At 44.6% G+C, this 25,557-nt stretch overlaps 1 protein-coding gene across 4 annotated transcripts in view; it reads right to left on the reverse strand.

Annotated features, from left to right (window-relative positions):
- BCAS1 (brain enriched myelin associated protein 1) overlaps positions 1 to 25,557 on the reverse strand; it is a 113,685-nt gene that overhangs the window by 82,793 nt on the left and 5,335 nt on the right. For all 4 annotated transcript variants that reach the window (XM_082272159.1, XM_082272157.1, XM_082272158.1 and 1 more), the window contains exons 3-4: positions 14,908 to 15,446; positions 2,852 to 2,998 (exon numbers count right to left, since the gene is read on the reverse strand). In XM_082272159.1, the coding sequence (XP_082128285.1) occupies positions 2,852 to 2,998; positions 14,908 to 15,446 (686 nt within the window). The remainder of the gene's footprint in view (positions 1 to 2,851; positions 2,999 to 14,907; positions 15,447 to 25,557) is intronic.

Here is a 25,557-nt window from a genome sequence, read left to right on the forward strand (position 1 = left end):
AGGGTAAGGTTAGCCTTAGATTTCAAGCTCTAAAAGCTAGCTAAGACCAAGTTGGGTAGAGGCTTTGACTGTAAGAAAAAGGCTGGCTACAACTGTGTAGGGTAGGGATAGCCTTACATTGCAAGCTTTGAAGGCTAGCTAAGATGAAGTTGGGTACAGGAGGTTTTCACTAAATTAAAGATTGGCTACAATTTGGTAGGGTAACAATAGCCTTATATTGCAAGCTTGAAGGCTAGCTAAATGAAGTTGGGTACAGGTGGCTTTCACTAAGATAAAGATTGGCTACAACTTGGTAGGGTAACAATAGCCTTATATTGCAAGCTTGAAGGCTAGCTAAGACCAAGTAGGGTACAGTTAGTCTTTGACTGTAAGAAAAAGGCTGGCTACAACTGTGTAGGGTAAGGATAGCCTTTAAATTGCAAGCTTTGAAGGCTAGCTATGATAAAGTTGGGTACAGGCTTTAACTGTAAGATAAAGGCTGGCTACAACTTTGTAGGGTAATGATAACCTTAGATTGCAAGCTTGAAGGCTAGCTTACACCAAGTAGGGTACAGTTAGCCTTTGACTGTAAGATAAAGGCTGGCTACAACTGGGTAGGGTAAGTATAGCCTTAGATAGCAAGCTTTGAAGGTTAGCTAAGACCAAGTAGGGTACAATTAGACTTTTCTAAATAGGTACAACAAGCAATATAAGAACATTTGGCTATCGTTAGACTACAAACTTTGAAGGCTAGCTACAAATGTGTAGGCTAACCCCAGATTGCAAGCTTTGAAGGCTAGCTAGCCTTTGACTGCAAGCTTTGTAGGCTAGCTATGTCCATGTAGGGAACAGCTACCCTTAGATCTTTAAAGGCTAGCTAGGACCATGTAAGGTACAGCAAGACTTTTCTAAATAAGTACAGCAAGCAACAAACCAAAGAATATTTGGCTTTTGTTAGATTTAAACTTTAAAAGCTAGCTATGACCAGGTAGAGTAGGATTAGCCATGAATTGTAAGCTTTGAAGGCTAGCTAAGATCAAGCAGGGTACAGTTATTCTTTGATTGTGTGGGGGCAAGCTCAGTCTTAGATTGCAAGCTTTGAAGTTTTGAAAGCTAGCCAAGACAAAGTAGGGTACTGTTAGCCTTTGACTGCAAGTTTTGTAGGCTAGCTATGTCCATAAAGAGTACAGATATCCTTAGACTGCAAGTTTTGTAGGCTAGCTAAGACCGAGTAGATTACCATCAACCTTGAACTGCAGGTTGTGTAGGCTAGCGAAGACCAGGTAGTTACTGGTGGTCTCTAAATGCAAGTTTTGTAGGCTAGCTATGACCATGAAGAATACAGGTAGCCTCAGACTGAAAGCTTTGTAGGCTAGCCAAGACCGAGTAGGGTACAGTCAGCCTTGGACTGCAGGTTGTGTAGGCTAGCTTAGACCATGTAGGGTACAGAATACAGATACTCTTTGACTGCAGGTTTTGTAGGCTAGGTAAGACCAAGGAGGGTAGAGTCAGCCTTGGACTGAAGGTTTTGTAGGCTAGCTAAGAACAAGTAGGGTTCAGTCAGCCTTAGACTGCAGGTGTTATAGGCTAGCTTAGACCACGTAGGGTGCAGATAGTCTTTGACTGCAGGTTTTGTAGGCTATCAAAGACCAAGTAGGGTAGAGACAGCTTTGGACTGAAGGTTTTGTAGGCTAACTAAGACCAAGTAGGGTGCAGTCAGCCTTGGACTGCAGGTTTTATAGGCTAGCTTAGACCATGTAAGGTACAGATAGTCTTTGTCTGTAGGTTTTGTAGGCTAGCTTAGACCACGTAAGGTACAGATAGTCTTTGTCTGTAGGTTTTGTTGGCTAGCTTAGACCATGTAGAGTACAGCCAGCCTTGAAATGCAGGTTGTGTAGGCTAGCTAAGACCAAGTAGGGTACGGTCAGCCTTGGACTGCAGGTCATGTGGGCTAGCTAAATCCAAGTAGGGTACTGTCAGCTTTGGACTGAAGATTTGTAGGCTAGCTAAGAATAAGTAGGGTTCAGTCAGCCTTAGACTGCAGATGTTATAGGCTAGCTTAGACCACGTAAGGTACAGATAGTCTTTGTCTGTAGGTTTTGTAGGCTAGCTTAGACCAAGTACAGTACAGCCAGCCTTAAATTGCAGGTTGTGTAGGCTAGCTAAGACCAAGTAGGGTACGGTCAGCCTTGGACTGCAGGTCGTGTGGGCTAGCTAAAACCAAGTAGGGTACTGTCAGCTTTGGACTGAAGGCATCATAAGGTAGTTAAGAACTAGAAGGATACTGTCAACCTTGGACTGCAAGTTAGGAAGGCTTGCTAAGACTATGTAGATAGTACAGGTAGTGCAGGGATGCAGGTAGTCTCTGACTGCAAGTTTTGTAGGCTAGCTAAGACCAAGTGAGGTACTGTCAGCCTTGGACTGCAGGTTTTGTAGGCAAGCTAAGACCAAGTAGGGTAAAGTCAGCCTTGGACTGCGAGTTATGTAGGCTAGCTAAGACCAAGTAGGGTACAGTCAGCCTTGGAGTGCGAGTTATGTAGGCTAGCTAAGACCAAGTAGAGTACAGTCAGCCTTGGAGTGCGAGTTATGTAGGCTAGCTAAGACCAAGTAGAGTACAGTCAGCCTTGGACTGCGAGTTATGTAGGCTAGCTAAGACCAAGTAGGGCACTGTTAGCCTTGAACTGCATGTTGTTTAGGCTAGCTAAGACCAAAAGGGTACTGTTAGCCTTGGACTGGAAGATATGTAGGCTACCTACAACCATGTAGGGTATGGTTACCCTTAGAGTGAAAGCAAGGCAGTGGCTACATTTCATCCCCAAGCATCCTGTAAAAAGTTTTCAGTTAAAATAAAACATAAGTGTTGGGGACTTACCAAGGTTTTGAAGAAGCTCATGACTGGATGGATCTCTGGCTGTGGGCTAGTTTGGGTGGCTTCTGTGCTGGTCTCCGGGCCAACTGGCACGCCTGCAGGCTCCGAGCTTTGCCCGTCCACAGCTGCTTGATTGCCTTTGTCTACGTTCTGAAGGACAGAGAAAAAGATCCTGTTTATTTAGCTGTCTGCAGTGCAAGCTCTGCGCTCCCTCTGTGCCTCATTCCTCTCTCACAATCCTAATTCTTGTCATTCTCCAGCCCACACCAACAGAACAATTGCCCATTGACGGCCCATTGTTATCCGGACTCTCTGTGTCCCTTCACTAATAGATGGCCACTTTGCAAGTGCTCAAGAGTAACATTTTGTGCTCTGCCGCAGAGCGAAAGCTCCAAAAACAAACCCTCTTTTCTTCCCCTCGGTTGTGAGATGGGACACGTGTCCATGTTATTGGGTCAGCCTCTGTCAATGGCTGATTATCTGCACTTAATGCTATTTTCTTCTCCAAAGCCTTGCACACACATCACTGATAGGAGTGAGGACCAGCACAGGCAACACAGGAGAGAAGTTGCAGCTGCAGCTGTTGGGGAACTACAAGTCCCAGAGTGCTTTGACTGCTGGGGACTATAGTTCCTCATTGCCGTCTCGGTCTAAAAAAGTAGGCCACATTTACTACCACTGATGCAAGTTCAGCACATCACAGCAGTACAGAGTATTTCAGGAGAGTTGAGATAGATAGAGGAAGGAGCAGAGTCCTCCAGCAGTGCAGAGTATTTCAGGAGAGGAGAGTTATAGAGGATGGAGCAGAGTCCTCCAGCAGTGCAGAGTATTTGAGGAGAGGAGAATAAGAGGAAAGAGCAGAGTCCTCCAGCAGTACAGAGCATTTCAGGAGAGGAGAGTTATAGAAGAAGGATCAGAGTCCTCCTATAGTGCAGAGTATTTCAGGAGAGGAAAGTTAGATAGAGGAAGGAGCAGAGTCCTCCAGCAGTACAGAGTATTTCAGGAGAGGAGAGTTAGAGGAAGGAGCAGAGTCCTCCAGCAGTGCAGAGTATTTCAGGAGAGGAGAGTTAGATAGAGAAAGGAGCAGAGTCCTCCAGCGGTACAGAGTATTTCAGGAGAGGAGAGTTAGATAGGGGAAGGAGCAGAGTCCTCCAGCAGAGTATTTCAGGAGAGGAGAGTTATAGAGGAAGGAGCAGAGTCCTCCAGCAGTACAGAGTATTTCAGGAGAGGAGAGTTATAGAGGAAGGAGCAGAGTCCTCCAGCAGTACAGAGTATATCAGGAGAGTTAGATAGAGGAAGGAGCAGAATCCTCCAGCAGTGCAGAGTATTTCAGCAGAGGAGAGTTATAGAGGAAGGAGCAGAGTCCTCCAGCAGTGCAGAGTATTTCAGGAGAGGAGAGTTATAGAGGAAGGAGCAGAGTCCTCCAGCAGTGCAGAGTATTTCAGGAGAGGAGAGTTAGAGGAAGGAGCAGAGTCCTCCAGCAGTGCAGAGTATTTCAGGAGAGGAGAGTTAGATAGAGGAAGGAGCCGAGTCCTCCAGCAGTACAGAGTATTTCAGGAGAGGAGAGTTATAGAGGAAGGAGCAGAGTCCTCCAGCAGTACAGAGTATTTCAGGAGAGGAGAATTAGATAGAGGAAGGAGCAGACTCCTCCAGCAGTGCAGAGTGTTTCAGGAGAGGAGATGTGTCATCATCATGAAAACAATGGAATGGACCTGTAAATGAAGAAAGGTTTCTTGGTCTTTGGTAAAGTTGGAGATTGTGGTCACAGAACAGACTCTCCATACATGTATGTCCTGACATGTGACATGCATTGGGTAGGAATGTCTCCGGTGTTTTATGTCCCATACACAGGAGGAATCTGCCAGATGTTGGATTTATGAGAAACGATTATAAAACGCCATTATCGCCATAAACTGTACAAACAAGAACAGCTTCACTAATCCTTCCTGAGCCTTCACTGGCCGCAGACTGGGAGATTGTGTGCATTTGGATTACCTGACAGCGATCACATCGTCACATCACTCCCCTTCCATGTGCACAAAGTAGACGTCTTCTACGTGGCCCGTCACCTGTACATGGTGGTGTCGGCGGTGGTGCAGGTGGGAGGGGCTGATATGTTGTCACATAAAAATAAAAAACACTTTAAGCACCACGCCACCTCCCTGCCAGCATCACGATGAAGGAGCAGGACAGTGCGATCCAGGGCTAGGACAAGGGGTGGGCAGGAGGGACGGCTTCCCTGGGCACAGTGGGGATTTTAGGGGGTTGTGAAAGAATGGGTAATTTGGAGGGGGGGGGGGATTTTTACTAGGCAAGTGGATTTCTGTTAGGAAGGGGGGTTGAGGGGGGTGGGGGGGTTTGTGCTAGTAGGCCTGATTGCAGGGAATTATGCTAGTAGGGAAATATGAGGGGGGAGGGGTTCTGTTAGGAGGGGAAATTTGGTCTTGGGGGGATTTGTGCTAGTAGGGATGATTGTAGGGAATTGTGTTAGTAGGGATGCTTGGAGGGATTTGTGCCGGAGAGGGAGATTTTGAGGAGGGAGGGGGGGGGGGGGATTTGTGCTAGTAGGAATGATTGAAGGGAATTTGGCCTCTTTAGGTGAATCACCAAAGAACTTGTTCCATTTGTATCCATTTAGGCAGGCCCTGGCACTACATAGTTGATGGAGATTGTACAATCAAATTGTATAAAACAGGGAGCCAGTCTACTGTCCCTCAGACTTTAGGGGGGCAGAACTGTAGCTATTGGGAGTAGAAAAGATCCCAACATCAGTGCGAATAAACAATGTCCCATCATTGGTATCAGTGGGAGGAATAGTGCCCCATCATTGGTGTCAGTGGGAGGAATAGTGCTTCATCATTGGTGTCAGTGGGAGGAATAGTGCTTCATCATTGGTGTCAGTGGGAGGAATAGTGCTTCATCATTGGTATCAGTGGGAGGAATAGTGCTTCATCATTGGTGTCAGTGGGAGGAATAGTGCCCCATATTTGGTGTCAATGGGAGGAATGGTGCCCCATCATTGGTGTCAGTGGGGGGAATAGTGCCCCATATTTGGTGTCAATGGGAGGAATGGTGCCCCATCATTGGTGTAATTGGGCCCAATTGTTGGTGTCATTGGGAGGAATAGTGCCCCTTTATTGGGAGGAAAAGTGCCCCATCATTGGGAGGATTAGTGCCCCATCGTTGGGACGAATAGTGCCCCATCCTTGGGAGGAATAGTGCCCCATCATTGGGTGGAATAGTGCCGCATCATTGGGAGGAATAGTGCCCCATCATCGGGAGGAATAGTGCCGCATCATTGGGAGGAATAGTGCCCCATCGTTGGGAGGAATAGTGCCCCATCGTTCGGAGGAATAGTGCCCCATCATTGGGAGGAATAGTGCCCTATCATTGGGAGGAATAGTGCCCCATCATTGGGAGGAATAGTGCCCCATCGTTGGGACGAATAGTGCCCCATCGTTGGGACAAATAGTGCCCCATCGTTGGGACAAATAGTGCCCCATCGTTGGGATAAATAGTGCCCCATCGTTGGGACAAATAGTGCCCCATCGTTGGGACAAATAGTGCCCCATCGTTGGGACGAATAGTGCCCCATCCTTGGGACAAATAGTGCCCCATCCTTGGGACAAATAGTGCCCCATCCTTGGGACAAATAGTGCCCCATCATTGGGACAAATAGTGCCCCATCATTGGGACGAATAGTGCCCCATCGTCGGGAGGAATATTACCCCATCCTTGGGACGAATAGTACCCCATCGTTGGGACGAATAGTGCCCCATCGTTGGGACGAATAGTGCCCCATCATTGGGAGGAATAGTACCCCATCATTGGGAGGAATAGTACCCCATCGTTGGGACGAATAGTGCCCCATCGTTGGGACGAATAGTGCCCCATCGTTGGGAGGAATAGGGCCCCATCTTAGGGAGGAATAGTGCCCCATCTTTGGGAGGAATAGTGCCCCATCGTTGGGACAAATAGTGCCCCATCTTTGGGACGAATAGTGCCCCATCGTTGGGACGAATAGTGCCCCATCGTTGGGACGAATAGTGCCCCATCATTGGGACGAATAGTGCCCCATCATTGGGAGGAATAGTGCCCCATCATTGGGAGGAATAGTGCCCCATCATTGGGAGGAATAGTGCCCCATCGTTGGGACGAATAGTGCCCCATCATTGGGACGAATAGTGCCCCATCATTGGGAGGAATAGTGCCCCATCATTGGGAGGAATAGTGCTGCATCGTTGGGAGGAATAGTGCCGCATCGTTTGCGTCATTGGGAGAAACAGTGCGCCATCATTGGGAGGAATAGTGTCCTATCGTTGGTGTCAGAGGAAGGAATTGTGCCCCATCATTAGTGTCATTGTTGGTGTCATTGGGAGGAACTGTACCCCTTCACTGGTCCCAGTAAGGGAGGATTATGCCCCATTTTTGGTATCAGTGGATAAAAGAGTGTCCCAAGGGCTGGATAAAAGCAAGCAAAGGGCCGCATCTGGCCTTTGGGCCACAATTTTGAAACCACTGATATAGTGTAAATGTTCTGTTTGCATTTTTCTAATGCTCAGTTGGAAAGACGGTCGGGAACAAAGTTATCTGATCAATGACTAAATTCGTCCAGATATGTGCAAAGTACAGTAAGGCGATGCTCCCAATCATACTTTATTTTGCACCTGCCTCATTTGTCAGGAATTCTGATTGGCCAATGAATTCTGCCCTGGGGTTGTGCTGCAGAATATCCACATTTCAGCAGAGAGGGAAGTCAGGAATGTGCGGCACAATAGGCGACACATGCGATACATACGTGACATTTCTGCATGTTAATGAGCCAGGGCCGATGTATAGTGGGAGGGATTGTAAAACGGGGTCATTAATGTGGATCTCGGATCACTGGGGCCCTTTGTTGTGGAGGGGCTCGGTAGCTGGGAGGTGGACTGCGTTATGGGAGATAACAATCGCCGTTCTATATGTGTGTGAGGACACGCTGAGGTCATGTGATCCCCTATCATACAGGACAGGGGCCCGTATCCTCATCCAGTCCCTATAAAAATAATACTTGGAGGTCACAATCTGCACCTATGGAGGATCTACTATGAATTGGGGATAGACTCAGCCAGTCGCCTAAAGCAGAACCCCGGCCAAAAAATAACAAAAATATCTTAATAAAAGATACAATAACTAAACCAGCTGATGTTGCAATATTCACATTCAATCCACTTACTCCCCCCTGCAGTACTATTTTCTGCCACCAGATGTCCCCAGCTAGCATCATTCAAACACACCTCCCAGGTCACCCTGGACCAGCCCTCAGCCTATGACTGGACAGTGAAAGGAGAAGCAGCACAGTGATAGGCACTCTCTATCCCTCTGCTCTCTCCTCCTATCAGCATGCTTCTTTTTGGCTCCTTGCATTACTTCTGCTGTACAGGGACTGCAAGGGGCTGATACCAGGTCACATTCAGATACTAAGTTAACCGCTTGCCCACCGTTTACTGTGTATATATATATATATATATATATATATATATATATATATACATGTGCAAGGTGGCTCTCCAGCTCAGGATAACAAACCTAATACGTGATCCTGCAATTCCAGGTCTGGGGCGCGCATGCGCGCTGCCAGCAACCCACTCCGGCTGTGATTAGACAGAGCGGGAGGTGATCTGCGAGTACCGAAGACATGATATCTGCCAGTCCCCACCAATCATTAGGCAGAGAGCAAGAACAGCAATCTGCCTATGTAAACAAAGGCAGATCACCATTCTGTCAGTAGGGAAGGCATGGAGGAACATGGTTTCATGCCTTCCCATAGTAAAAGCACCCCCACACAGTGCTAAAACACTGTCTAGGCACACAGTTAACCCTTTGATCAACCCTGATGTTAAACCCTTCCCAGCCAGTGTCATTAGTATAGTGACAGTGCATTTTTTTAGAACTGATTACTGTATTAGGCTACGTTTCCACTAGTGCAACGCCAAATCGCATGACTTTGATGCAACTTTGAGTGCGATCTTGATCTGACTTGACACTCTCTGTCTCAAAGTTGCATCAAAAGTCGCATTAAAGTAGTGCAGGCACCTTTTCAAAGTCGCTGCAACTTTAGGTCGCATAGATTGGAACGGGTGCCATTGAAATCAATGGGCTATGACTTGTCATGCGACTTTATGTGTCCAAAGTCACATGACAAGTAGCACTAGTGGAAACGGAGCCTTATTGTCACTGTTTCCCAAAAGTGTCAGCTAGAGTCCGATTTATCCGCCATAATATCGCTGCTATAAGTCGTTGATCGCTGCCATTACTAGTAAAAAATAAATAAAAATAAAAATTCCATAAACACATCCCAAGAATTCTGTGTGAAACTATTATACAATAGCCTTAAGGCGCCATTCATATATAGGCGTCTCGGATTCTGCCTACGATCCCGAACCATTGAAAGTCGTGGGACGCCCATGCGATTCCCGTGGCTTGCAATAGCACCCCAAACGCGGAGTGATTTTGCCGCGATTGTCGCCCCGATGAAATGCTGCAAAATCGTGCAAACAGAATTGCGGGACGCCTGTTGCCCCCAAAAAAAAGAACTTCTTTTGGACGACTGGCGTCCCGCGATTCTGTATGCGCGATTTTACCATGATTCGTCAGGCTAAATCGCGCTGCGTTTGGGGTGCTAATCGCACGGGGGTCCCGCGACTTGCAATGGTTCGGGATCGCGTGCAGAATCACGGCAATTCTGCCCGCGATCGGAGACGCCTATATGTCAACGGAGCCTTAACCGAGGCTGATAAGTGATTGCTGCCCACACCTAACAGAGTGTATCCACCTATAACTCTCAAAACAAATCAACATATACCATAATCAGTGTAGCGAAATCATTATAAATACAATCACAGTACTAAAAAGAATCACAGTACTAAAAAGTGACAGTACTAAAAAGAATCACAGTACTAAAAAGAATCACAGTACTAAAAAGAATCACAGTACTAAAAAGAATCACAGTACTAAAAAAATATAATAAACAAAGTCCCAGTGTAAATTATCCACCGCTGTGCAACTCAAAGTGACAGTTCAAAGTAGTAATCCAAAAATAATTGTGATCCAGTGAATTTAGTGACCACCACCTTTGGCTAAAATGCCTGCTCACCTCCAGATAATGACCCCACTACAGAGTCACAATCGCCAATTAGGAGGTCTCAGCGGTACTCCTCCACGGGGTATCTGTAAGCTTTGCTGACTTCCTCTTAGGGTCTCAATCATTCATGTGCGGCCATAAAATTATAAAAGAAAACCAGAGTGCTCTCTGCTTCTAATATTTATTATATAAAACATGGGATTAGGAATACTCACACAAGTATAAAAAAAAACCATGCATATTATTAGTTAATATCGCTGACACAAACTAAAAAACATCCAAAGTAACGACTCATCCCACCCGTACGCGTTACGTCCTCTACTGGGCTTCTACAGCAGGTGGGGAGCCGTCGGTAATTCACAGTTAATATAAATATGCCATTTATTCACTAATCCTCCTATTAGTGTGGACAACATATCCCATAGTTTGTAGATGCCATAACTTTTTGTGCAAAATCAATCAATATACGCTTATTGAGATTTTTTTTTATTTTTTTTATATGTAGCAGAATACATATTGGTCTTAATTGATGAAGATATTAGATTTTGTACATTTTTTTTTATTGGATATGTTTTATAGCAGAAAGTAAAAAATATTGTTTTTTTTTTATTTTTCAAAATTGTCGCTCTTTTTTTTTTTTTTATAACGCAAAAAATAAAAATTGCACAGGTGATCAAAAACCACCAAAAGAAAGCTATATTTGCGAGGAAAAAAAGGACATCAATTGTATTTAGGTACAGCATAGCCATGATCGCGCATTAGTCAGTTAGATTAACGCAGTGCCATGCCCCAAAAGATTGCCTAGACATGAAAGGGGGGGGGGGGTAAATTTTCCGGAGTGGTTAAAAAAAATATTATTTTTTGGGAAAAAAAAAAAATATTACATTTCATATTATATAGAGGAATATAGGGTTGCATTAATTTGTATCTTTTATATCTGCCTGGAGTTCAGTTATAAAGGGAAACCACCTTAATGTAGACAATGCTTGAAATTCTGCACCCTTAATGACACTGCCAGGGCCTCCTGACTTTTCCTTGACCTGCAACCGGACTTCATTACACTGGTGACCCTCACCCTGAGCTCTTCCATCTCTAGGAGTACCTCCCTTTATCACCTAATAGGTCACAAAGTAGCCACACCCACTGCAAGCCTGATTGCAACTTTCAGCTAGCAAAAGATAACAGATTTTCACTTAACACTGACTGAAATGAATGTGATGCTTTTAAAGAGATACCTAAAAGAACTTACAGTTTATATCCAGCCCATATCTTTGGATTGGGGAGGGATAAGAACAGCTGTTGGGTTTTTGCTGCTATCCATGGAGAGATTTACCTTCACTTCCTGTCCTGCTGAGAATGGTTGCACCAGACAGGAAGTGTGGAACAGAAATAAAAATCTGACAGAGGTTCTAGGCTTCCTCTACTCATGAAAAAAATACTATTATATATATATATATATACACACAGTATATATATATATATATATATATATATATATATATATATATATATATACACCCACACACACATAAAGTGCCTTGAAAAAGTATTCACACCCCTTGAAATGTCCCACATTTTGTCATGTTACAACCAAAAACGTAAATGTATTTTATTGGGATTTTATGTGCTAGAACGACACAAAGTGGCTCATAATTTGTGAAGTGGAAGGAAAATGATAAATGGTTTTCCACATTTTTTTACAAATAAATATGTGAAAAGTGTGGGATGCATTTGTATTCACCCCCCTTTACTCTGATACCCCCAACTAAAATCTAGTGGAACCGATTGCCTTCAGAAGTCACCTAATTAGTAAACAGAGTCCACCTGTGTGTAATGTAATCTCAGTATAAATACAGCTGTTCTGTGAAGCCCTCAGAGGTTTGTTAGAGAACCTTAGTGAACAAACAGCATCATGAAGGCCAAGGAACACACCAGACAGGTCAGGGATAAAGTTGTGGAGAAGTGTAAAGCAGGGTTAGGTTATAAAGAAATATCCCAACCTTTGAAGATCTCACGGAGCGCTGTTCAATCCATCATCGGAAAATGGAAAGAGTATGGCACAACTGCAACCTACCAAGACATGGCCGTCCACCTAAACTGACTGGCCGGGCAAGGAGAGCATTCATCAGAGAAGCAGCCAAGAGGCCCATGGGAACTCTGGAGGAGCTGCAGAGATCCACAGCTCAGGTGGGAGAATCTGTCCACAGGACAACAATTAGCAGTGCGCTCCACAAATCTGTCCTTTATGGAAGAGTGGCAAGAAGAAAGCCATTGGTGAAAGAAAGCCATAAGAAGTCCTGTTTGCAGTTTGTGAGAAGCCATGTGGGGGACACAGCAAACATGTGGAAGAAGGAGCTCTGCTCAGATGAGACCAAAATGTAACTTTTTGGCCTAAAAAGCAAAACGTGTTGCAGAAAACTATCACTGCACATCACCCTGAACACACCATCCCCACTGTGAAACATGGTGGTGGCAGCCTCATGTTGTGGGGATGCTTTTCTTCAGCAGGGACAGGGAAGCTGGTCAGAGTTGATGGGAAGATGGATGGAGCCAAATACAGGGCAATCTTAGAAGAAAACCTGTTAGAGTCTGCAAAAGACTTGAGACTGGGGTGGAGGTTCACCTTCCAGCAGGACAACGACCCGAAACATCCAGCCAGAGCTACAATGGAATGGTTTACATCAAAGCATATTCATGTGTTAGAATGGCCCAGTCACAGTCCAGACCTAAATCCAATGGAGAATCTGTGGCAAGACTTGAAAATTGCTGTTCACAGGCGCTCTCCATCCAATCTGACAGAGCTTGAGATATTCTGCAAAGAAGAATGGGCAGAAATGTCCTCTCTAGATGTGCAAAGCTGGTAGAGACATCTCCAAAAAGACTTGCAGCTGTAATTGCAGGGAAAAGCGGTTCTACAAAGTATTGACTCGAGGGGGGGGGGGGGGTGAATACAAATGCACTCCACACTTTTCACAGATTTATTTGTATCATTTATCATTTTCCTTCCTCTTCACAATTATTTGCCACTTCGTGTCGGTCTATCACATAAAATCCCAATAAAATACATTTATGTTTTTGGTTGTAACATGACAAAATGTGGAAAATTTTAAGGGGTGTGAATACTTTTTCAAGGCACTGCATGTATTTGTGTAAAAAATAAAACATTATTTATATATATATATATATATATATATATATATATATATATATATATATATATATATATACACACACTGTAAATATATATACACACACACACACACATTTTTACATGAATGCCTATATATAGTACATAGTATTTTTTTCATTCACTGCTTGGATAGAGTAGAGGAAGCATAGAGTTATATATATATATATATATATATATATATATATATATATATATATATATTTCTTAGCTGAGCAATTCCCTGACACAAAATGCCCAACAAAGTCATTATGCAATAAAGGAGCCCTCCATCTCCTCCATCTGATGAGCCTCTTATGTTTTCCTCGCATACATCAACACTTTCTAAATGTCACCATTAAGGTTCCTGTGTCTGTCTTGGCGGCGGCCCGTGTTTGCTCACAGTGTGCGGAGTGTTGTGCCGGATGTGTGACTGACTCGTACTACTGGAAAATCCACTGAGCCTCAGATGTGAGCGCAGAATTAAAACAAAACCCTCTGTCAACAGCCCGGTCTATGTGATCGCAGCGTAGTGTAATGATTTCTTACAGAGAAGACTGCTGGCCCCGCAATCCAGAGATATATTACTAGAAGAAAAGAATCTTGTTAATCCTAAAAAAAAAACAAAAAAAAAACCACTCTTATCTTTACACCAAACCAGTACAAGAGGATTTATAGCAGTTTACAGCGACATCACTGAGAATGCAGCCTATCCATTCACTAGAGACCGGTGACATCACTGAGAGTGCAGCCTATCCATTCACTAGAGACCGGTGACATCACTGAGAATGCAGCCTATCCATTCACTAGAGACCGGTGACATCACTGAGAATGCAGCCTATCCATTCACTAGAGACCGGTGACATCACTGAGAATACAGCCTATCCATTCACTAGAGACCGGTGACATCACTGAGAATACAGCCTATCCATTCACTAGAGACCGGTGACATCACTGAGAATGCAGCCTATCCATTCACTAGAGACCGATGACATCACTGAGAATACAGCCTATCCATTCACTAGAGACCGGTGACATCACTGAGAATGCAGCCTATCCATTCACTAGAGACCAGTGACATCACAGAGAATACAGCCTATCCATTCACTAGAGAACGGTGACATCACTGAGAATGCAGCCTATCCAATCACTAGAAAGCGGTGACATCATTGAGAATGCAGCCTATCCAATCACTAGAGACCGGTGACATCACCGAGAATGCAGCCTATCTATTAACTAGAGACTGGTGACATCACCGAGAATGCAGCCTATCTCCTATCTATTAACTAGAGATTGGTGACATCACTGAGAATGCAGCCTATCCATTCACTAGAGACCGATGACCTCACTGAGAATGCAGCCTATCCATTCACTAGAGATCGGTGACATCACAGAGAATACAGCCTATCCATTCACTAGAGACCGGTGACATCACCGAGAATGCAGCCCATCCATTCACTAGAGACCGGTGACATCACCGAGAATGCAGCCTATCCATTCACTAGAGACCGGTGACATCACTGAGAATGCAGCCTATTAACTAGAGACTGGTGACATCACCGAGAATGCAGCCTATCTCCTATCTATTAACTAGAGATTGGTGACATCACTGAGAATGCAGCCTATCCATTCTCTAGAGACCGGTGACATCACCGAGAATGCAGCCTATCAATCTACTAGAGATCTATGACATAGTTGAGAGTAGAGTGCTGTGCCTATCCTTCAGCTAAAAAACACAATAAGAAAAGGGCTACAGAAAAGGTCACTTACCTGAATTTGAAGACTGGCGCTTGGTGGGACGCTCTGCAATCCACCATTTTGGTTCACTGTAATCACCACTTCTTGGTTTTCTGGAACTTCAGCCTGAACAGGCTCCTCAAATTGTACCTTCTTCTCTGGTTTGAACAGCCTGTCGAAGATGCTGACTTCTCTGGGCTTCGAAGGTGTGCTTTTAACCTCAACAGTATTAGTTTGTGACAGAGATGCATCATCTGTCGCCAGCACAGTTGGAGGGGCCTGATTTGGACCACCACCCATGTTTTCCTTTGTCTCCACAGTGATCGGAGCGTTGTTTTGGGTTTGGATCAGCACTGGTTCTTCCACTCCAACCTTCACATCACCATTCTCGGCGCCGTTGGGTTGAAAAGAAGTGAGGCCCGGGCCAGGACGTGAAATGGTCAGACGAAATCTGGACTTGGCAGGTGGAGCCGGTGGCTTGGCATCGGTGCCATTGGCCATTGGACTTATGATGATGGTTTTCTGGGAAGATGTAATGATATTTTCCTGCTGAGTGGTGGCTTTTAAGTTCTCTGCAGAAACAAGAACATTTAATTTACTAAACAAGCTAAAAATGCAATGAAAACTTGTATAAAAAAAGAAAAAAAACCTCATAAGATCTAGAAAGTTAGAGAGAGAGGAAAGCGTGTTTATTGTCATACTAAAAAGGTCCATCATGGAGTGTATAGCCCAGCCTTTCTCAACCATGGTTCTGTGGAACTCTGTGGTTTCTTGAAGAGGAAGTCATTTCTACCTCACAGATAAGTGATCAGTGACCACCAATTATTTTGTTTAGATACCAGCAAGGAGACATTCTTCCACTGACCACCAATATAAGGGGCATTCTTCCCACTGACGACCAATATAAGAGGCATTCTTCCCACTGGCCACCAATGTAAGGAACATTTTTTTCCACTAACCACCAATATAAGGGGCATTCTTCCCACTGACCACCAATGTAAGGGGCATTCTTCCCACTGACCACCAATGTAAGGGGCATTCTTCCCACTGACCACCAATGTAAGGAGAATTCTTCCCACTGACCACCAATGTAAGGGGCATTCTTCCCACTGACCACCAATGTAAGGGGCATTCTTCCCACTGACCACCAATGTAAGGAGCATTCTTCCCTCTGACCGCCAGTGTAAGGAGTATTCTTCCCACTGACCACCAGTGTAAGCGAGCCCTTATCCTCAAACTTTCTTTGTAAGGGGCCATAGCAGTGGTGGGATTCAGCCGGTTCGCACCGGTTCCATAGAACCGGTTACTACATTTCTGCAAGTTCGCAGAACCGACACCTTGTGAGTTTGAACATCTGTCCTCCTGATCCGCTGACCGCTGCTGCTCTCTGTCGGCGCTGTCTCTCTGCCGGGAGATGGCCGGAGCCCACACACAGTCACTGGTTGCTAGGCTAGAGCCGCTTAGCGTATAGCAACCAGTGACGTCACCCCTTCTCCTTCAGGCCGCCCCCTCCCAGACAGGCCAATGCCATTGGCCGAGGAGGAGGCGGGATGCGGGAGAGGACTCAAGGAGACACGGGGACTGAAGAGAAGAAGCCGCTAGTAAGGTAAGTCAAGTGCACTGGTCTGGGGGGGCTTGGCAAGTTGGCACGCTGTTCACTCTGCATTGAAGGGGGCACGATGATTTCTGCATTGAAGGGGGCACGCAGCACGCTGGTCTCTGCAGACTGCATTGAAAGGGGGCACGAATGATGAACTCTGCAGTGAAGGGGGCACGAATGATGATCTCTGCATTGAAGGGGGCATGCCGCACGCTGGTCTCTACATTGAAAGGGGGCATGGCACGAGCACGATGATCTGTGCATTGAAAGGGGGCACGCTGGTCTCTGTGCATTCAAAGGGGGGAACGCTGGTCACTGTGCATTGAAAGGGGGGCACGCTGGTCTCTCTGCATTGAAAGGGGGGCACGCTGGTCACTGTGCATTGAAAGGAGGCACACTGGTCACTGTGCATTGAAAGGGGGCACGCTGGTCACTGTGCATTGAAAGGGGGCACGCTGGTCACTGTGCATTGAAAGTCGGAACTGGTTACTAAAATTTTTGAATCCCACCTCTGGGCCATAGTTGACAAATATATGAAATATGCCACATTCCTTATTCATAATTCTTATCATTGTATTTAACTTTTACATCTACAACTTAAGAGTTTACGCTAATCTACCCTTAGATGTTGATATAATTATTAGCAAGGGTTTTTCCTGAATGTTAAGTCAAGGGTTCCTTGATGTTAAAAAGGCTGACAAAGGTTTGGACGGACATCTTTGAGAGGCCTGAGTCCTTGCGGACTTCATTTTTTACTTTGAAGTTGCGGAGAAATATCGAAGACTTCATCTGGACTCCACCACAATGTCTACAAGTGAAGACTTCAGCTACTATTTTGTGGAAGAATTCATACTAAGTATATGAAGGTTATCTCTGTAGATAGCACTGAAGCCTTTTCAGAAGAAGGAACTGCTAAAGCGTGCACAGAAATGATGAGGCTATAAGTAAAATGTCCTAATATGGTGACAGGAGGATACCAAGAATTGTATAGGTATGGAATGGGCAAAAGATGGTAGATTCCAAGACCAAATTTAGAAAGACTTAGCAGGAAGGACCTCCGAGTCACTTTAAAGCAGGGCTTTTTTCACAGAGAATAGGTGCAGGAACTCCCCCTTTTCAAGTCACTCCTTATCTCCGCCCCTACCCACCTCCGAGCACCGTTTCTTGGTTCCACCCATTACCCACCTCCGAAGACCACCCCTTTTATATAGTTAGTACCACAAATGTTACTGTATTAATTTGTATTGAGCTTGTTAATGATAACAAGAAAAGCAGTAGAATAGATCCCCTGCAGCCAGCAACAATGGACCACTCACAACAAAACACCCCCCTCCCTAGCAGCAACAACGGATCTCCTCGCAGCCAGCATCAGCAGACCCTCTGGAAGAATAGATCCCCCCCAGTAACAATGGATCACCTACAAGAAAGTACCACCCCCTTCCTCAGCAACAATAGCAACAACAGATCTACCAGCAGCCAGCAACAATAGACCTCTTCCTCAACAGTAGATCCCTCCCAGAAACAACTGACCCCCCCTTAGCAACAATAGATCCCCTGCCAGCAACAACAGATCTCCCCAGCAACAGACCCCCCCATCCCCCTGCAATAATAGATTCCCTCCAAGGACATTAGATCCCCAGCAACCAGCATCAACAGACCCTGCAGCACACCTCCAACACCCCTTGCCATTACATACATTCAGTCCTGGAGGTGCCTGACTGCGTTCCCCCGCATTCCCGCTGAAAAAAAGCCCTGGTTTAAAGTATGTATGAACCCAATCATAAAACCCTTATAGAAGCTTCATTTTTATAAATCTGCTGTTTTCATTAAAATGGTCATCCTGCAATGTAGGTAATTGTTGAGGCCCTTCGTGTTGTGAGGTGAGAACTGTCTCCCAAGTGTGCGCCTACATTGTCACTCATGCCTCTGGTGACTTGCCAACATATTGTGAAGACATGGTCAACCATTGTCGCTATCGGTGATGATGGCCCGTGGATGCTGGAAGGAGTGCATATAGAAAGGAAGTGGCTGCAAAGATGCTGGAGGAGATCAGAAGCACTGAGATGTGACAAAGGATGACAAAACGTATTTTATGAAGAGCCATTGTACAAAGCAAACTAGATGTCATCCAGTTAGGGTTTAGACATTCTTTAGGTTTCCATAATGACTGAGGCCTTCCTTTATGAATCTGCCACTTCTCTCTCTGCAGGGGACGGTATCACGGGGCTGTGGATTAGGTATTAATTTGTCTTGTGTTTTGTGTAGAGAAGACGGGAGGAATTCTTTGATAACTGCTACAACAGGAACTGGACCCCGTCCAGAACCACACCCGTGTTGAGTTAACTCCTTTCATCCAGTACAGAGAAAGCTTCAGGGGCAAATCTGCAATGTTACCTCTCGGGTTATGATGATCTATGACTCAGGGAAAAGTTATGTCACCACTCCGCAATATTACAAAGGCAATACGCACAGCAAGGAATAAAACACTAGGCCTCCATACGTACTTGAGCGTGAGCTTTTTCAGGTGATTTTGAAACATTTTTTGTGCATTTTTGGTTGTTTTTTTTTTAAAACATTTTTATGTGTATTCAAGCTTCCACCATATTTGGTTTGGCCAATGGAAAACAATATCATCTGTCACATCATATGTTATCATCATCCTTGTATTTGCTTCCTGGTTTTTCTGTGTTGTTTTGTGGTGTCTTGTCCTAAAGGAGTGATGAGCCACTACTGAGATTGTAGAGATGCTTGTAATGGCCATCAGTGGGGTCATAGAGATTTTTGTAATGACTATCACTGGGGTCATAGCAATGGCTGCCATTGGGGTCATAGAGGTCCTTGTAATGGCCACTACTGCAGTTGTAGAGGTTCTTGTAATGGCCATCACTAGGGCCATGGAGGTTCTTGTAATGGCCATCAATAGAGTTGTAAAGGTTCTTGTAATGGCCGTCCCTGGGGTTGTAAAGGCTCTTTTAATTGTCTTCATTGGGGTCGTACAGGTTCTTGTAATGGCCATCTCTGGGGTCATAGAGGTGGCAATCACTGGGGTAATAGATGTTATTGTAATGACCATCGTTGGGGTCATAGAGGTTCTTGTAATAGCCCATCACTGGGTTCATAGAGGCTCTTGTAATGACCATTACTGGGGTCAAAGAAGTTATTGTAATGACCATCGCTGGGGTCATAGAGGCTCTTGTAATGACCATTACTGGGGTTATAGAAGTTCTTGTAATGGCCATCACTGGGATCATAGAGGTCCTTTTAATGGCCATCACTGGGGTCATAGAGGTCCTTTTAATGGTCATCACTGGGGTCATAGAGGTCCTTTAAATGGTCATCACTGGGGTCATAGAGGTCCTTATAATGGCTATCACTGGGGTATTAGATGTTATTGTAATGACCATCAATGAGGTCAAAGAGGTTCTTGTAGCGGCCATCACTGGGGTCATCGAGGCTCTTGTAATGACCATTACTGGGGTCATAGAAGTTCTTGTAATGGCCATAACTGGGGTCATAAAGGTCCTTTTAATGGCCATCACTGGGGTCATAGAGATCCTTATAATGGCCATCACTGGGGGATTAAAGGTTATTGTAATGACCATCATTGGGATTATATAGGTTCTTGTAACGGCCATCACTGGGGTCATAAAGGTTCTTTTACTGGCCATCACAGGGGGATTAAAGGTTATTGTAATGACCATCATTGGGGTCATAAAGGTTCTTGTAACAGCCATCACTGGGGTCATAGAGGCTCATGTAATGACCATTACGGGGTCATAGAAGTTCTTGTAATGGCCATCACTGGGTTCTTAGAGACTCTTGTAATGGCTATCACTGAGGTCGTAGAGGTTCTTGTAATGACCAACACTGAAGTCGTAGATGTTCTTGTAATGGCCATCACTGAGGTCATAGAGGTCCTTGTAATGCCCATCACTGGGGTCGTAGATGTTCTTGTAATGCAAGAAAAACATACTAAATTCCTTGTATTACACATTTTTAGTCACTTCAGTTAAAATCTATGGGTCCAAATGGGTGCAATTCTGGTTCAGATTCTACTCAGGTTTGAACAAGCTCCATTAAATATAATGGGAAACTTTAAGTTGAGTGTTGTTGCTCTTCGGGAAGGTGCAACAAATTGCTTAGGTGTAAATGGGGGCTAAAAGGCTGAGAAGAGTTATGCACACATAGACTCCCTGCTTCCCCTTTTCCAACTTTTAATGGTACAGTATATTTATAAAAAAAAAAAACACAAGGATAGAGTGTTGTCACCCTATAACAGGAAGTGCTTGAGTTAGCACCTTCATTGAGGGACACCAGGTATTATTTTAATAAAATCTTCAGATTTCTAAATATTAAATATTACTTTTGAAATATTAACATCTTAAAAGATTATTTGAGCTTTTTCATAATTGAGTTTACATCCTTTCACGCTGTCCCTGTAATTGTGGGTGTGGCAAGGGGATGTGGAAATATTTTACGCTCTAAGGTGTCCCGCTTTCCCGAAAGTTGGGCGACCGGTCCGAAATAAAACACTCAAGGCCACTGTAGACAGGGAAGTCATACGTAGAACATTCTGCACACTTTTTTGCAGGCACAAATTTTTTAAATATATTTTTTTTTTATCATATTTCCCCCAATCGTATATCCAGCGCTCATGGCTATCATCCAAACCACAGCCACAGTAACAATGGCGGTGATTTAATCGCAGTATGGTGAGTCATTGAGGTGGATTTGGGCTCTACACCCACTGACCAAACACAATCCTGTGTGTGTGTGTACCTAGATGTGTGCCGCAGCTGTGATATGACTGCTAGGGAATTCTCATTATTGAGGGGTAATATTTCTCATGTCATTTTCTAGAGAAACCTAAAGCAGAACCCTGGGAAAGTTTTCCTGTTCCCATGCAGTGGAACTCTGCCAGCACTGCATGGGTAACCTGCTTGTTTTTGTCTAGGGCAGGGGTCTCCAAACTTTCCAAACAAAGGACCAGTTTATTATCCTTCAGACTCAGGAGGGGCTGGACTGTAGCCAGTAGGAGTAGAAAATGTCCTGGTGTTGGTAACAATGCCTCATCATTGGTGTCAGTGGGAGGAATAGTGCCCCGTCATTGGTGTCAGTGGGAGGAATAGTGCCCCATCATTGGTGTCAGTGGGAGGAATAGTGCTTCATTGTTGGTGTCAAGGGGAGTAATAGTGCCCCATTATTGGTGTCAAGGGGAGGAATAGTGCCCCATCATTGGTGTTAAGGGGAGGAATAGTGCCCCATCATTGGTGTCCAGGGGAGGAATAGGGCCCCATCATTGGTGTCAGTGGAAGGAATAGTGCCCCATCATTGGTATCAGTGGGGGGAATAGAGCCCCATCATTGGTATCAGTGGGAGGAATAGTGCCCCATCATTGGTATCAGTGGGGGGAATAGTGCCCCATCATTGGTGTCAGTGGGAGAAATAGTACCCCATCATTGGTGTCAGTGGGAGGAATAGTGCTCCATCACTGGTATCAGTGGGAGGAATAGTGTCCTATCATTCGTGTCAGTGGGAGGAATAGTGCTCCATCATTGATGTCAGTGGGAGGAATAGTGCTTCATCATTGGTGTCAGTGGGAGGAATAGTGCCCAATCATTGGTGTCAATAGGAGGGATAGTGCCCCATCATTGCTATCAGTGGGAGGAATAGTGCCCCATCATTGGTGTCAATAGGAGGAATAGTGCCCCATCATTGGTATCAGTGGGAGGAATAGTGCCCCATCATTGGTGTCAGTGGGAGGAATAGTGCCCCATCATTGGTGTCAATAGGAGGGATAGTGCCCCATCATTGGTGTCAGTGGGAGGAATAGTGCCCCATCATTGGTGTCAATAGGAGGAATTGTGCTCCATCACTGGTATCGGTGGGAGGAATAGTGCCCCAACATTGGTATCAGTGGGAGGAATAGTGCCCCATCATCGGTATCAGTGGGAGGAATAGTGCCCCATCATTGGTATCAGTGGGAGGAATAGTGCCCCATCATTGGTATCAGTGGGAGGAATAGTGCTTCATCATTGGTGTCAGTGGGAGGAATAGTGCCCCATCATTGGTGTCAATAGGAGGGATAGTGCCCCATCATTGGTGTCATTGGGAGGAATAGTGCCCCATCATTGATGTCAGTGGGAATAGTGCCTCATCATTGGTGTCAAGGGGGGGAATAGTGCCCCATCATTGGTGTCAAGGGGAGAAATAGTGCCCCATCATTGGTGTCATTAGGAGGAATACTACCCCATTGTTGGACTCTGTGGGAGGAATAGTGCCCAAGAGCTGGATAAAAGCAAGCAAAAGGCAGCAACCGGCCCCTAGGACACAGTTGGCAGCCTGGTGGTCTAGAGGTTCTTAGCCCTGAGATATACTCACCTAAACCTCCAATCCTCCCAGTGCAAGACCTGTTTCTACAAACAAATAACAAATAAACTTTGAATACATGGCAGAGAATCCGCAAAGCACTATGGGTAGTCTAAAAAGGCATTACAGAAGATGCAGCCTGCTTTGGTCTAGCCATTGTTACTGGCCTAATCCCCTGTTAGTACAGGAATAGTCACTGGAGATACAGGCATCGCCCCTTGTGAGTCATTGTTTCTCTATGCAAGAAATTTGATTTAGAATGCAATTAGATACTTTTTTGTCACATTGTATAAGTTCTTATGATGGGGGGAGGGGGGGTTGGCTTGCTTGGTTTCCTTTTGTTTCACTATTGTTACTTATCTTACTATTAAATTACTTTGGACTCTTGAGACAACTGTCGCTCGTTTATCTTGTTCACACTGGGATTTCTTGTGCCTGTTTGTCTGCCTGCAACTCCAGAAGCAGCCATGCAGTAAGAGTTGAAGAACTGCTCACTTTACCTATGTATGCAAACTTAGGCTTGAGCTACTGAGCTCTATAAACTGAAGTTGTTTTTAATAAGAGAAGCAAAATTAGGAGCCAGAAAATATGAAAAGGAGCCTGAAAACTATTATTATGTCATATTTTGGATCTGTCTAAAAGAATGTGAAAGGGATCCTGCAGCTCCACCTGTTGGCTGAGAAGCAGAATGCACACTAATAATATGGCTTCTTTTTTTTCAGATCTATCTAAGAACATGTGAAAAAGGAACCTGCAGCTCCACCTGCTGGCTGAGAAGCAGAATGCAAACTATTGATAGGTCTTTTTTTCAGATGTATCAAAGAAAATGTGAAAAGGAGACCGAAGCTCCATCTGCTGGCTAAAAAGCAGAATGCGCTTTATTAATATGTCATCCTTTTTTTCAGATTTATCTGTGAAAATGTGAAAAGGAGCCGGCAGCTCTACCTGCTGGCTGAAAAGCAGAATGCAAACTATTAATATGTAATTTTAGTTTTTCTGATTTAGCTACGAAAATGTGAAAAGGAACCTGCAGCGCCACCTGCTGGCTGAAAATCAGAATGCAAACTATTAATGTCTTTTTTTTTTCAGATTTTTCTACCAAAATTTAAAAAAGGAACCTGCAGCTCCACCTGCTGGCTGAGAAGCAGAATGCACACTATTAATAGGTTTTTTTTTTCAGATGTATCCAAAAAATGTGAAAAGCAGCCAGCATCTCCATCTGCTGGCTGAAAAGCAGAATGTGCTCTATTAATACATCATCTTTTTTTGGATTTATCTGAGAAAATGTGAAAAGGAGCCTGCAGCTCCACCTGCTGGCTGAAAAGCAGAATGCAAACTATTAATATGTAATTTTTTTTTCTAATCTACGAAAATGTGAAAAGGAGCCTGCAGCGCCACCTGCTGGCTGAAAAGCAAAATGCACAGTATTAATATGTAATATTTTTTCGGATTTATCTACCAACATGTTAAAAAGGAATCTGCAGCTCCACTTGCTGGCTGAGAAGCAGAATGCAAACTATTAATATGCCTTTTTTTTTTTTCAGATTTATTTAAGAACATGTGAAAATGAGCCTGCAGCGCCACCTGTTGGCTGAAAAGCAGAATGCACACTAATAATATGTATTTTTTTTCCGATTTATCTATAAAAATGTGAAAAAGAATCTGCAGCTCCACCTACTGGCTGAGAAGCAGAATGCAAACTATTAATAGGTCTTTTTTTTTTTTTCCCAGACGTATATAAAAAGAAAATGTGAAAAGGAGCCTGCAGCTCCATCTGTTGGCTGAAAAGCAGAATGTGCTCTATTAATATGTCATTTTTTTTGTTTTCCGATTTATTTAAGAACATGTGAAAAGGAGCCTGCAGTGCCACCTGCTGGCTGAAAAGCAGAATGCGTGCTATTAATAGGTCTTTGGTTTCTGATTTATTTAAGAAAATGTGCAACGGAGCCTGCAGCTCCACCTGCTGGCAGAAAAGAAGGATGCAGTATGTCATATTTTAGACTGATCTAAAGAAAGAAAGAAAGAAAGTAACTTTTCTAACTTAAGCCCCGACTATAATAAAGATCAAAATTGCTGTAGAAAATTGTCCACTGGCATCGGAAAGTTTTCTTAGAAGACAAAAAAAAACATTTTTTGAAACATGTGGGTACGCCATGGTGAACCTTTTGCAGAATCCTCCTTTAAAAACAATTTGTTGGAAGTAACGATTTAGGATTGGATGTGGATGAAACATTTTCCTGGCTGCGGCTGGTGACAGGTGCCATTGGAATGAAGGTGAAAGTTCCAGAGTTAGTGAGTCTGGTCGTCCGCCCACGCCCTCTGTATATACAGGAATGTTGACATACATACAGCCTCACCTTCCTGCCATAGATTCTACATGTGGAGAGAGAACAGCTGAGGTGACGGACTGTCATCTGACAAGTGCCCTACAGGGGAGAAGCCCGGGCTAGGTTTACCATAAAGGGTCCTGTAAGCCGGTGCCTGGGGCAGCACCAGGTCTCACAATGTACAAATTCTGAGAACTATTTCATTTCTTTGTTTCCTCCTTCCAGACACCTCTGCTGATATATGTATATAGCCAGAGAACTAAATGGGAGCATAAAATACAGGGGGGGGGGGGTTGCAGGAGATGTTGGGGCAAGGGAGTGCTGAGGATGTAAGGGAAGGGGGCGTTGCAGAAAGGAAGTGCAAGACATAGCGGGTAAATGGGATGC

The sequence above is a fragment of the Pelophylax lessonae genome (assembly GCF_965119305.1).
Source record: "Pelophylax lessonae genome assembly, chromosome: 11".
Lineage (NCBI taxonomy): Eukaryota > Metazoa > Chordata > Amphibia > Anura > Ranidae > Pelophylax > Pelophylax lessonae.